This window comes from Frankliniella occidentalis, unplaced genomic scaffold (genome assembly GCF_000697945.3).
Source record: "Frankliniella occidentalis isolate FOCC.00 unplaced genomic scaffold, Focc_3.1 Scaffold28, whole genome shotgun sequence".
In the NCBI taxonomy this organism is placed as follows: Eukaryota; Metazoa; Arthropoda; class Insecta; order Thysanoptera; family Thripidae; genus Frankliniella; species Frankliniella occidentalis.
In genome coordinates, this window is record NW_026267158.1 from 1,600,213 (window position 1) to 1,614,241 (window position 14,029).

Below are 14,029 nucleotides of genomic sequence, written 5' to 3' on the forward strand. Positions count from 1 at the left end.
CTCTCTCTCTCTCTCTCTCTCTCCCCGCTTCCCCTTTTCTTTTTCCCGCCCCGGGTTCACTCCTTTTCTGAGAAACCGTTATTACTCCTCTCGCACACAAACACACGTGCTGGACGTTGCTCAGGTGACCGCGAGGCTGAAAATCGAGATAATGAGCCCTAAAAGCAGACTTAACTACTTTCACAAACGGGTGACGTCGTCGAAAGTGCCTAGCGAACCTCTAGAGATTTCGCTGTCAATGCCCGCAGTACCGGGTGATTCAGAGCACGCGCCGCCGTGTTGCGGGTTTGCCTATCCTCGACTCGGCGGGCGCACGGGTGAGAGGTGAGGAGGGGATCCATTCCCTACAATAGTTCACCGGGTGTTTCTTTGAAATGCGCTCTGCGCCGGGATGATTGCGTACTCACTAAGGGCCGCAGGCGCCATTGCGCCTTGCGGGCGACGAGAGTTAGTAGGCTAAGTGAAGTAACTTTGGAGCACATTATTTAAAGAAACACCCGGTACTGCACAACAGTTAATCAAACTTTCATCAAAAAGCGCCTTCATCAAATCGACGCCATGAAATGAGAGGCACGCAGTTCGGGCTGCTAGATCCGAACTCCACGCAGTTTCTACCCCTGCACTGTAAAAATATTGCGAAGAACTATTCTTGCAAAGAATTTTGAAGTGATGTAAAATGCTTTGCATTGCGAACTAAAATCCTTCACATTGCAAACTAATTCATCGCACCTTATTGATTGTGAGAAAATAGTTTGCAATGCAAATGCAAAGGAAATAGTTTGCAATGCAAACTTCCTAACAAAGATTCGAAATTCTTTCCAACGATTTTGTAGTATGTAGCGAAGAACTGCGTGGATCTCGGATCTAGCTGATGATCTAAGTGCCTTTCATTACAATGTGTCGAAATATGAGGCACATCACAATATTTTCATAAATGGTAACAGTTTCTACATAGGCCTATTTTTTGAATCAATCTGAAATTTTGATTCTGGACGTAGCACGGTGGAGTGCCGTCGTGTATCAGTATCAAGTCTACGACTCAACAGAGTTGCGGGCTTGCCTACCCTAGCGGCCACACGGCGCTCCATTTTGATGTAGCTGCAGGGTCCGAAAGTAAAGCCCTCGCTTTAGACCTTAAAAAACATTGGCACTCGCCAAAATGTCCGACAGCCGTGGCCCCAACAACTGGTTTCTCAAAATGACAATAATACGAATTCAGATGGCCTCATAGAAATGAAAGATCATTATTGTGGGAAATGTAAGTGTTTTACAAATTATTGGGTCCGGAACAAAAGCAGGCGCGCATTGGCCAATAGATGACATGCGTGTAATGATAGGGTAGTGGAATGCGCGGGGGGAAGGGGGGGGGGCAGCTAGCGTGCGGCGGGCCGGCGGACCTGGACGTCGCGTGACGCGTGCATCCCGGGCCCTATCAATTATCGACGGCTATAATCGAATTATTGATGCGATATAAGTTTTCTCTCTCCGGCTTGTTATATTGTGGGCAGAAGAGTCTATACATTCTCGTGCGGCGCTGCTGCGTTAGAAGGGAAAGACATGCCGCACCGATAGCCGACGAGAAAAAATTCCAAGGATGTCACGATATCACGTTGTCTCATTAAAAGAAACTTTCTAAAGGGTGCAATTTTCTCTTCTTGCTTTTGAGATTAAGCCGCTTTAGTGTAATGCAGTATGGTCGCTTGAGTGTCCCAGCGACCAATCATCAATCAAAATTACATCAAATTGACGCAAATTTGTCAAAAATGTCGTCAGATTGATGTGCCTTAATTTTCATTTCTAGCTCGGCCTGTGTGCAAAGGACTAGACGTATAACCGAACTGCATTTTAAACGCACTACATGGCGTATAGTGAGAAATAAATGATTGAAACGACGTAGAATCGACATTGTTCATAGGTCCAGTCGATTTCCAGTTCTGAAAAAAACACAGTGGTAGATTTAGTCCCGTGAGGCGAGTCGCCGTCGCCTCACGGTGAGACGCCTAGACGCTATGAGCCAATCATATCCCTCAAATACCTCTAAGGAGACTGAACCCACCATAAGGGATCATCCAGAAAGTACTCTGTCATTCTCCGTTACGATACTGTCAAGTTCTGCCTCTGCAAGCCCTCAACACGCCTGGTAGGCTGGCAAACATCTTGCCAACAGTGCATGCGTGTACTGCGGTGTGGCCTACCATGAGTCTCACAGGCGCTGAGCTCCAATAATTATCTGAACGGATCTGAGAAAGACGGACATACTTTCTGGACGATCCCAAATATTTTGAATACACCACGCCAAAGTTTTCTGGATACAGGTAAACAAAATGTCAATTTTGTCGATAGTGACTATCTCAACGTGATATCAGAAGGCATCAGTAATCTAACAAGGGAAAGGTTCAATAGTTTCCTCTGCTTTCGTGGATTTAGGGGAGGGTGAATGATGGTCACCCCACTCGCCTGCCTCACTACTCTCGAACTTTAACAAACTCCTGATGGGTAGGCAATCAGTGATACAATCGGCCTGAAAGCAGGCAAAAGTCTTGGCTTTGGTCTTTCCCTCCCTTTCTTCAGAGCATGTTTTCAGATGTTAGATCGTACGGGAGGATTGTGCTACTAGGAGGTCCACGTCAGCCGCCGAGTAGGCAACTTATCTCGTAAGAAGTGGGTCGGTCCTCGTAAGCCTTGCAGATAAGACTCTTATGAGGACAAACCCACTTCCTACTTATCATTTTTTCCTCATTGAGTAGGATTACCATTTCGAACCTATTTGCAGTGAGAATTCTTACTAACCCTGAATAATAAAAGTATGACTCAATCCCCATTCATGTAAACTTGGGAATTGGAAACAGAGCCTGATAATAAAATATCTCTGTGTTAGCGTGTGTAGAAGAGAATTCTCTTTAACATTCTGGGTAGAAATTCTCACTTTAGATCGTTTAGAGCGTGTGTCCTCCATCAATCAAATGACCACCTAGGAACAAAGAGGAAAATAAAAAGAGCTGTTGTCTTTATAAAACAAAGATATTATTAAAACCAATCGGAAAGGACCTTTTCTTCTCTAGGAGAACTTACTCTAAGTGTGAGGGCTACAAACTGCATTTTAACACAACACATTAAACCTCATACATAAATTTTATTTAGAAAATGTGTTAGAGAAGTGCCTCAGCTTGGCAAAAGATACTTATGTATTACATTTCATGTTAACATAACTTGATGATTTCAACTCATTGACAATACTAAAAATAAATATACATACCACCATGAATGATCAAGAAATGACTTAAGAAATATGACAACAGCTAGTTTGTACAGTATAAAATTTGTAGTAGAAAAGCATGGTATAGTGAAGTAATGCAAATCCCTGGCTGTTAAAAGGCAGTCAAAATTGATTATGTGGTGAACGGTTTCCATTAATTTTATAAAAGCAAAATATTAATTAAATATGTCTGAAAACTATCGAATGAATGAGTCCATCACGAATAGAATCATTAGGATTTCCTACGTTGAATTTAAACAAAACTCCATCACATACAGCTGTTTCAGTGTAAGCTCCTGCTGGGTAAGAGCCACCTTTATTTAAGACCACTCCTACACGGTATACCTTGTTTCTTTGAATAAATATGTGCCTGTTGAAAGATATCTCCATAAATTGTCCATAATTTACTCGAGATGTAAGATGTGTGTAGGTTAGTCGAGCTCCATTTGAGTCCAGAAGGTGGGCATACAATAATTCAGTATAGCTTGACCTTTCGCGTCTTACATACTGACCATCAATGGATTCAATTTGAGTAGGAACCTGCACAAAGGAAAGTAACGAAAAATTAGGGCTGAAACTCTTCAATAATTGGTAAATGTCCAATTTTGAGATCATTACTGTACTTCACAATTGAATATATGTCTACATTCTCATCAAATAAGGAATATATTTAAGATTAGAAATTTCTCAAATAGAGTAGATTGAAAGTCATGGGAAGATATGAAGTAACAAACCTGAGCTCCTAAAATGCAAATGTCACGATCCACTGTAAACTGCAGTGTACTGTCCAAGATTGTGCTGTGGTAAATAGGGGGTGGTGGTTGACCAGGTAGAGGACTGCGTAAACAATACATTTTTGGCAATGCCACCTGCTTGAGAGGAAAATTATGATGTTTATATATGTTTAGATTACAAATGGTCTTTATGGGTCCATTGAAAGTAAAGTTTGAAAACTTACATCTGCAGATGTACTAGCACAAAATAGAGTAGGGGCTCTAAAAGGTAGTAATTTTGATTCAGGTTCTATCTCAGGCTCAGGTATTTTCTTGCGGGGAACTCGAGATGATGTGAAGCCTTCTGGTAAAGGTAAAGAAAGTGTAGTTGTATTGGGACTTGAAATATTAACCAAGATTGCAAAAGCTTCATCTTGAGAGAGCAGTTGAGAAACTGCAGGCCGCTCAGCAAATTGGGATGGGGAAAGTGTTAGGAATCGAATCTTCCCAACAGTTCCATGGAGAACAGATCGCAATGCTTTTCCATCTGATGGAGGTAGTCCTGTTAACAAGATACATGAAAAGCATTCTACTACCGATACAAAAATCTGTATTGCACTTTGTTGACAATGAGAAACAAACCTTTGCGGGCACATTCCCTTATAGCCCATCTTTGTAAGGCATCAAAAAGTTCTAGTTCTGAATCAATAGTCAATTCCTCCTGATCAAGAACAGCTTGAATAGTAGCAAGTTCTACTTCTTCAAAAGAAGACTCAGCTAATACTTCTTTAGTTTTACTACTGATCACCTAGTTGATTTTATAAAAGGAAGATAAGAACAAGTTAAAATATAAAATGACAACTGTATATTCATGATGGAGACAGTTAATACCTCTAGGGATTTTTCCATAAGATCAGGCTCTTCAAAGAGTTTGGCAAATTCATAAGCACGACAGGCATTGTCAGGACATATGTCCCTCCAAATATATTTTGTGCACTCCCTAACAAGATGAGGTAGCATATACTTTTTAGCAACGTAACAGAGCTCACAAGCTTGATCAAAAGAACGAAGACTTATTTTATCTGAATAAATGTACCTAAATAAAACATAGAGTGATAAATTTAAAAAATGAACAAAATAAAACCATAAAAATTGAACAGGCAATACAAAATGATTAATTCTATTTGTACTTACTCCAACAATGCTTTGAAACCTTCAGGCTGGACATCAAAAATGTGGATAGCTCCATCTTTCTCTGCCATACCACCGAAAAACATAGCTTCAAAGACTGGACTTGACATGGCAAGGAACACTTTATGACCCTCAAAAGCCTATCAATAATAGTAAATATTCATAAATTAACAAAGTAGGGCGTTTTACATAGTGTGTGCAAGAAGTACCAGTAATGAAATTATACCTGTTGGTGAGGTTCTGTCCCAACGATGAATTTGCAATCACTCCATTGGCCTGTTTCCAAGAGTTGTTGTCCACGTTCACGAATAGTAGTTTTAGTGACTTGCCAGTCATATGTACTGCCATAGGAGTCATGGATGTTATTGGAGGAACTTGCACCATTTCGTGATGATGCTGAGTTGTCAGGTTTTCCTCCAATACGATTATTTTCGTAAGTACTGGGCGAGTAACCTTCCCCGCTAGCCATTCTGAATAATTTTGTAGATGGCTGCAGGGAGAGGTCAAACTGCCAATGATTTTTGCGGCCTAAGGAGTTCTGCAAGAATACAAATAGAATACACATATTATAAGATAAAGGTAAAAGGAAGATCGCAGACTATGTAAATTGAAAAATAGGCTTTAGAGCTGAATAGATTTTCATTCGCACAATAAGTGCATGTTGTGTATACAAGTTAATAATATTCACTAAAAGCCAGCGCAAGCAATGCTCAATTCCAAGTTATAAACAAAATTTTTATACAAAAATGTCCCAGTTTCTATAAAATTTTGATCTATTCACGTCAACTTGTTGAAATTTTGATTGATAATTGCTTGCTGGGAAACACAAATTACTAGACAATCTTGACTCACACCGAACAAAACAATTAAAATCTCTAAAACATGGTTGATAGCCACTTATAAAGCATTTAGGAGGAGCTTATGAAAACTACAAACAAACATCAACTCAAAACCCAACAAAGCAACCATAACATTTTTATCATTTAAATCCAAGAGCTTATTTGCGGAAATGATACTAAGGAAAAATGTGCTCTAAAACATGTATCATATCAAGAAAATGAACCATTTTCGCTTTGAAAATCAGTGAAATCTGATAAACTTACTTCAGTTTTCGCTCTTTTCATAACCTGACATTTAAAAAAAACGTCTGCTGCTTCTGAAAATAGGCACCACGGCCTGCTATAAAAGGCACGACAACGTCAGGTCATTCGAGTGGGGAGTGTGGCACACGGGAGCACTGCGGGTGTATTCGCACTCATAACCTAGAACCACATGTTGTGATTGTGCAGTGGGGCACGTGCCGCAGCAAGTTTGAACGTTTGTGTTGGGGCTGAGCTGCGTTAACGCCGGAGGACTTTTATAGCTGATAGATCATTTTCCTGATTCAATTTTAAATCCAAAATGGGTAAGAAGTCAATCAGTGAGGCAGATAATTCTGTAGTTTCTGAAGGAGAGAAGGAAAATGGTCAAAGTTATGAGGAAAAGTTAAGCTTTGTTAGTGCCATAGCCTCTCCTATGGCTTCTAAAAAGCTAACTAAGAAGCTCTACAAAGTTATTAAAAAGGGTAAGCTGAATGTATTGGTCACTCGCAATCTCTTTATTTTTCTGGCGAGAGTCTTGCTTTTATCTTTTTGACTAGCATCTGATAAAATATCTCAATGTATCATGTTTACTTTTCTCACAGCCTCCAAACATAAGACATACGTACGTAATGGATTGAAAGATGTGCAGGCTAGGATTCGCAAAGGTGAAACTGGGTGAGTTATTCTATTCCTTGTTAATGTTATTATGTCAAGGTGCTACTATGATACAGAGTTTTGTCTTGTGAGGTGAGGTGCTTCATATCGGTTCTGCAATTGGCTTGCCATCACTTTTGTCTGACATTCGAAGGGTGCTGCCTCACCACCCAAGACTAATCCATTTTTACGGCTCAAGAACTAAAGAGTATGCAAATCTTAAATGCTCATTTTCTTGTTTACAGTATCGTTATTTTTGCTGGGGATGTATCCCCAATTGAAATTATGTGTCACATGCCTGCAGTTTGCGAAGATAAAGATATTCCGTATTGTTACACTCCTGCCAAGTCTGACATAGGAGCTGCCATGGGCGTGAAGAGAGCATCTGTGATGGTTCTCGTCCGACCTCATGATGATTACAAAGAACTATATGATGAATGCTACGAGGAGATGAAACACCTTCCTCATCCACTCTAATAGTAAGATTCTATTTTTATTTTCATTGTTTTAAATGGGAAGAGTATTGATAGTTTTGTATTTTGTTTTGCAATGTGACAGAACAGTTGAAAATTACCAACAATTTTGTTTCTATCTTTATCTGAGCATTTCTTTAGCTCTTAAGATAATCAATTTCATTTTATTTTATTAATGACCGGTTGTTTTTTGTCATAAAGGAGTACTGATTTAAGTTTAGTTTAAATATGCTTTTGCAAATCTATTCCTTTTTGTATTATCCTATAATATTTTGATAGGTTTTGTACTTTGTAAAATTATCTGGCATATCTAGACCATTACAATCAAAAGAATGTTTTGATTTGGATGTTAACTATATTTGGTGTGTGATGGTGTAGTGACAGGTCATTAAAAAATATGACATAAATTACTTTGTATCTTTATTGGTACCTTTTTTTCAAACAGTTTCATGTAAGGAAATCATCATTTATGGACAGAGCTACAGATGTAGTTTTTATGAGGAGAAAGTCCACCCAAGCATCCATGGATACAGTAGTTTCATACCAAGGAGTTGTAAAGTAACTGACTTTGAGATAAGGACAAAGTGTGACTGCAATTATTCTCCATGGGATGATGCTACCATATCCCCCTCTTTCTTTCTCCCCATAAAACCTACCTAATTACACTAAGAGGTAAAAAATTTGTAAAATTGGTTGGCATTTTCTGAACAGATGAAAAGAAACTCATTAAATAATCTCATACGCAACGCATACTAAATTACAACCTGATAACACCAAGACCAAAGAGGTGGTGGGAGGTTGAAAAGACCTGTTCCCTAAAGTGACAAAGCAGCAGCAGTTACAGATCAACAAAACAAATTTTTAGTTCGATGCTGTATGACACTCCCCTCTTATAGAAGTCACAAGTAAAGCTCAGGCAAGGGAAACTTAGTTCTATCATAAAAATAGAGACCTCCACTTTCTATACAGCCACAAAAAAAAATAGATTAGAATTAGGTACAAGTAAAAAGTTCTCTCTTTCAACCAACCGAGAGGGTTATTCAGTGCATGATAACTTTTCAAAGAACCAAGACAGCAAATAAATCCACACAATCATTAAATTTCTCTAAACCAGATATTGAGATAAGAAAAACACAAGAAGAATTCAAACTGTGTACCAAAATATCAGAGTAAATTAGTTTCCAGGGACAAAATATAACTCTCACAACCAAAGTGCCAATAAAGCTCGAAAAAGTTTGATAGTATCTGTATTCTGCATAAAAAAAAAGGAAAATAATTATACGTGACCAGTTAATACATCCTAAGTTTAATTTCGCAAATATAACTCTCACAACCAAAGTGCCAATAAAGCTCGAAAAAGTTTGATAGTATCTGTATTCGGCATAAAAAAAAGCAAAATAATTATACGTGACCAGTTAATACATCCTAAGTTTAATTTCGCATAATGAGCAAGAAATGTATTAAGAAAAGAAACAAGAAAAATAATCAGTATAAACGTATTAGTGCTAAAATAAACACAACAGCTAAGAAAGCACAACGGGAACCCAATCAGCAGCAATGTCATAAATAATAAAAATGGGAAGACAACATGGGTTATTTATAACGTGCCTGTGCACACTGCGCAGAATTTTAGACCTGGCATATGCCCGATAGAATTACAAAATCCGCCACTCAGCACACTTGTAAAGAAGGAAAATCTTGTCAATTGAAAACTATTTTAAAGTTGGATCATCAAAAGTCCTACATGATAAACGGTGCTTTACTAAGCCAGCAGCTCCGGGAAATTTGGTGACTAAAATCAAAACAAAAATAAAATAAACGTACAATTTACATGAAACAAAAAAAAAAACTGGACGAATTAGTTATAAATGTGGAAACAACAGGTACGCAGAATAACCGGGACAAAACCAACCAAGACTTTTCCGATGTCGACTTGAACATACTCTGGAAATATTGTAAATTTTGAATTTAGCGCTGAAAAGTAGCGTGACCAACAGTGAGTATAGCGGAGCATTCTAGGAGGACTCGAAGGGCACCTATGAGCCTACATAGGCCGGATCAGAGAGCAAGGCCACGGCCCTCTTGTGACACGCAATATCAACACGATATAGAACACATGCCAGGAGGCTAGGACGCCAAAGTGTTGCCGGCCGTGGTCCAGGCATCTCTCTCCCCTCGGCCCTCCTCCCGCGCACACGCCAGAGCCACCACGCCCGCGGGCCCTCTGCGGGCCCCTGTCGACCTCGGGGTAGGCCACCCGCCCAGCGGGGCTCCGCTGCACAACCAGCATTGCATAACCATCAGGCGCTCCTTACAAACCGTTCGTTCGGGACTCGTTTCAACTCTAGAATAAGACAAAGTGCGACAAGGCGTCATCAAAGACTGGTGAAAGACATGTTCTTAAAATTTTTCTCCGACACAACACACAGTATTTGAGTGTAAACTGCAGATTCATTTCATGGACAATAATAAGGTACGTGCACTGCTGGTGAGGACAGCGCTTCGTCACCCGCTCCTCCTGTCTTCGAGCGGGCGGGTTGGCGTTTAGTTCTCCGCTTGCTCGATGCCCGACCCGACCCACCCCCCGACGACTCCCGCACCACCGGCCGCGCTGGGCTGCACCAGCTGGGCTGTAGGCGAGGCTGGGGCTGCTGCGGGGATGGGTGCGGCACCCGAGTGGCGTAGGTAGGGTGTGTCAGGCAAGGAGTGACGTGAAAGGCAGTCTGGTTAAAGCTACACATACCCGCCCGAGATCGAAGACAGTAGCCCTCTGGTCTATTGCTGCCGACGCATACGACATGTGGGTGCAAAAAACGTATTAGACGTAAGGGGCCGTCCATACAGTATGTCCGTCACTCGCCGTTTCGGAACTGTCGAGCTCATCAGCCCAGGCAAGCTCTCATGGCGCCTGGTAGGTAGGCAACATCTTACTTGCAGCGCATGCGTGTACAGCGGGGCGACCTACCGCGAGTCTCGCAGGCGCCGAGCTCCCGTAATTTACAGGATGAATCTTGGGATAAACGGACGTACTTTTTGGACGATAACTCGGTCGAGATACATTATTTGTGATAAGAAAGCAGAGAGATGCGCGAGGGCAGTAACATAACTGGGATAAAACATCTTAGCGTCCCAAAGAGCGCGATAGTTTGGGCAATTTTTGGTCGATACACCAGGACAGGGATGCACAATATTTCAGGAATCGAATTGAGATTCTTTAGCTTATTGCCCCCGTATAATGAGGCCTAAGTTTTGATTTACCGTGCAGTGATAGATCAAAGCAAATGCGATGACAAGGCGACAGGGCGCGCTGCATTTCCATACGGCATCGTCAGCAATACTCTAAGCAAGTATACCCACATCCATATTGAAGCGCATCACAGACCACAAAACCCTACACCGGCAACACAGAAAAAAGAAGGGTCATATCTAAAATGTATGACTATCGTAAGCCGAAATCAACGCAATCGTGGTAAGTCATGACTTATGATCCTCAAGAACTACGTGCGCAATCGAAGATAGAAAAACAAAACAGTACAGAACCTCACCACATGCGATGCACTTGCACACAACTCACTGTGAGTTCGACTCTAATTTTGGCCCGGTCGTCCCTAGATAGCCCGACCACCCAGCGCAGTGCGTTCAAAACGTTTCAAGTTCGAAAAACAAGGAAGTAAGACCAGGTAAAACATAAAATTTAAGGGAAAGTTAGTTTGATAAATATGCCATGCCACGCCACACCTATTTAAAAAAAAAACAAAAAAAAACAAAAAACATTTCTCTCTAATTTAGACAAGGCAGGAAAAATTTCACTATATTTATATTTTTGGCAAATTCACACTATAAAAGCAGAATTAATCTGATGGCTAATAACAACTAAAACAGTAGGTAACAAAACCAACATTATCAGCACGTTCTTAACTGTTAGAAAAACCTACGGGATATGTCTACGGTGCGCCCCGTAAATTTGCCATCAGGTCCGCGACCGTAATTTTGGATTACGGTTCACTCCGTACGGGATGTACCGTAACTTCGCAAACTGTCGTATTGGTCAATACAGCACTTGACTTACACTCTGAAGTACGGTGCATAATCTTTGCGGTCTGGCCCGTACATAAAATTTACGGAACGGACCGTAGACAAACCGTACTTCCCTATGGATTTTTTTTATCGTATTAGGCTGTTTCTATGGTACAAGTGACAAATCAACGGGACCCAACTCAAAGGTTTATTGTAGAGAAATAATTATTTTTATAAGAGGAGTTTAGTTTATCACCTTGTTAAATGTAACCAAGCACTGGTAAAATAAGTGTGCAATATTTGCAGACCAAACGTGTGCAAGTTGTGATTTTGCACATTACATGGTGTTTAACTCAAGTTGCACACTTGCGTGGTGTGCAAATTTTAGACGATTTGTAAACGTTTAAATTCTGCACACATGGACACACACAGTTCTATGCTGTCAATAGGGAACCATGCGGTGTGCAGCTGCTATACGTTTCGGAAGTGTCGAAAGTTTAAACACCAATTGACGTATAACATAGTTAGACACCACAAAGTGTCGAGAAAATGCACACTTGAACTTAAACGTCAATTGACGTGCAAATCAAACACTTGATGTACCAGTGAACGTTGCAGCGCTACGCGAAGCGTCCCAGCACGGCCCGACAATTTCTCTTAAATCAGCAATTTTCAGTAGGTCGGCCTGCGCGCCGGTGACGTGTCGCGGAGCGCTGTGCAAGTCAGTCTTTAACCGGCCGCGCTTTGAGCCGTCACCGGAGTAGTCCTGATACGTCTCGAACCAGCCGCCCTCCGGGGACGGAATACCGTGTACTCAGTCAGTTCAACCCAATAAACTCCTCAACCGCCGTTCAACCCTCTTCATGCCGAACTTCAACCTTTTTGTTCCCAACACCTCATCATTTCATTTACACGTTAATTGAATATTTTGTCACATTAAACAGCAAAACAGCAACCCTACAGTGTATTCCCACAAAACACATGTTTTGCTTTTCTAAAGCAATCTTGCAACTTGCAACTTGCAACATGCTCACCTACCGATCGACACTAACTCACTTGTTTCTACCAAGGTAGATGAGCTTGACTGAATAGGAATGTAGTAGAAAAAAAGGGGGGAGGGTGTACGCATTTCTTAAAAAGTACGATTTGGAAGAACGAAACCAAATTAAGTCTTTCGTCAAAGACCAACCTCAGTTTTTGCTGTTATACCTCAGTTTTTGCTGTTATTACACAGTTCAAATAACCTTCCATTCATAAATAACTGTAAAAAATAATAATTCTGAACTCTGCTGTTGCCTTTTTCCACAATGTACCTTATAACTGAAATTACTCAATGAAATCAATCAATATTAATATCTCTCTCTCTCTCTCTCTCTCTCTCTCTCTCTCTCTCTCTCTCTCTCTCCTGATGTACAGCCATAAGACTCCTTAGTCTTCTTGTACAAGCTACAATAAATAATTATCAATTCTCTCTCTCTCTCTCTCTCTCTCTCTCTCTTTGTGTGTGTAAAAACACATTAAATAGCCTGAAACTAAATTTTAAATTGTTTTACTCTTTACTCTCCTATTTTTACGCCAAAGCAAAGCATAAAAAAGGAGCGTCAGAGACAGCCAAACGCCTCTACGTGGCAAACCCGCAGGGCATTCGTGCAACCTCCCCGATGTGTTGCCTATCTTGACTTTCGCAGGCGCTGTGTACAAAGGAAACTTTATTTTCCAAAACAGCCCGCTAGCGCCGGGTGTTTAATTCCCACACCTTGTCAATTCACGAGTTAACGCATCGCTGGTCAAATAAAATAGTTCTTCCGTAGTTTAAATAGACTCATCAAAGCCTCATCATTAAAGAACGGTTAAGGTCGGCGGTACTTATTGATGTGACTTTAACTAGGACCCCCAGAAAATGTGACAAGAATCCAAGCAATACCGTGCATATACAATGGGATCCATAAAATTAGTCGGTGTTCGAAACAATGGGCGATATAACAACAAAAGTAGGACAACAGGCGTGGCAAGAATGTGCCACAAATAAGTTAAAGATGAAAAACCAACAAACACGAAAATGCAATCGGAAAAATAGAACGCACACATACTACTCTCGGTAATATACCGTCAGCCAGGTCAAGCATCGAAGGCTTCTAATTCCAAACCGTTAGCCGAGCATTGTATATATACATGTAATCTACGTGTCAGCTGAAAACCACAGCCAGCAGAAACCTTGCCTACCATGGCATGCCGCCAGTACATACGTATATCTCAAAAATGCTTAAGTCACGAAAGTCGCAGTCAGTGGAAGTATGTTATGCGGTGACATTTTCAGAAAAGTGGGTGGTCTAGAAACAAAGTGCACATCTATGAAGCTCCTTTCAGTTGTTACCTATTTTATTAAACATGTCCCACTTTAAGCGATACGCAATTATTAATTGGAAAGTGAGGAAACAACCAAACCAGTACAAAGCCCAGTCAACATGCCATTTGTGTGACGCACTGTTTGACAATTGGACAAATTCTAACTCTTCCTTTTTTTACAAACTTTGCCTTCATGACAGCTACGTCAGGTCCTGTAATTTGCCTTACACGCACTACCCCACATTCACCATATCCTTGAAACCTGATAGGTCCCTCACTTTTCTCGGTAGAGCTACT

The 14,029-nt window shown here is 40.8% G+C and overlaps 2 protein-coding genes across 3 annotated transcripts; one reads left to right on the plus strand and one right to left on the minus strand.

The window, feature by feature from the left end:
* Window positions 1-3,113: 3,113 nt before the first annotated feature.
* LOC113211594 (BTB/POZ domain-containing protein 6-B) lies at window positions 3,114-6,416 on the minus strand. Of its 2 annotated transcripts, none has more exons than XM_026430009.2 (8): window positions 6,264-6,416; window positions 5,387-5,698; window positions 5,164-5,300; window positions 4,861-5,065; window positions 4,612-4,777; window positions 4,215-4,531; window positions 3,991-4,125; window positions 3,114-3,796 (listed from the first exon to the last, which is right to left on the minus strand). In XM_026430009.2, the coding sequence occupies exons 1-8, from the start codon at window positions 6,282-6,284 to the stop codon at window positions 3,437-3,439; spliced, it is 1,653 nt and encodes a 550-aa protein (XP_026285794.1). In that variant the 5' UTR covers window positions 6,285-6,416; the 3' UTR covers window positions 3,114-3,436. The 2 variants fall into 2 exon arrangements, with proteins under 2 accessions (XP_026285794.1, XP_026285793.1); XM_026430008.2 differs by having other exon boundaries at window positions 3,991-4,128.
* A 121-nt stretch (window positions 6,417-6,537) lies between these two features.
* LOC113211595 (H/ACA ribonucleoprotein complex subunit 2-like protein) lies at window positions 6,538-7,779 on the plus strand. The gene is made up of 3 exons (XM_026430010.2): window positions 6,538-6,724; window positions 6,845-6,917; window positions 7,142-7,779. Exons 1-3 carry the CDS (start codon window positions 6,562-6,564, stop codon window positions 7,371-7,373), a joined length of 468 nt encoding a protein of 155 aa, XP_026285795.1. The 5' UTR covers window positions 6,538-6,561; the 3' UTR covers window positions 7,374-7,779.
* Window positions 7,780-14,029: the final 6,250 nt, after the last annotated feature.

Bases quoted from the DNA above. Each gene is read 5' to 3' on its own strand.
- LOC113211594 (XM_026430008.2), bottom strand. From the start codon at position 6,284: ATGAAAAGAGCGAAAACTGAA. The intron at 4,532-4,611 runs GTTTGTTTCTCA...TCTTGTTAACAG, and splicing joins AAGGGAATGTGCCCGCAAAG to GACTACCTCCATCAGATGGA. The intron at 3,797-3,990 runs GTTTGTTACTTC...TCCTTTGTGCAG, and splicing joins TTTGCATTTTAGGAGCTCAG to GTTCCTACTCAAATTGAATC.
- LOC113211595 (XM_026430010.2), top strand. From the start codon at position 6,562: ATGGGTAAGAAGTCAATCAGTGAGGCAGATAATTCTGTAGTTTCTGAA. The intron at 6,725-6,844 runs GTAAGCTGAATG...CTTTTCTCACAG, and splicing joins CTACAAAGTTATTAAAAAGG to CCTCCAAACATAAGACATAC. The intron at 6,918-7,141 runs GTGAGTTATTCT...TCTTGTTTACAG, and splicing joins ATTCGCAAAGGTGAAACTGG to TATCGTTATTTTTGCTGGGG.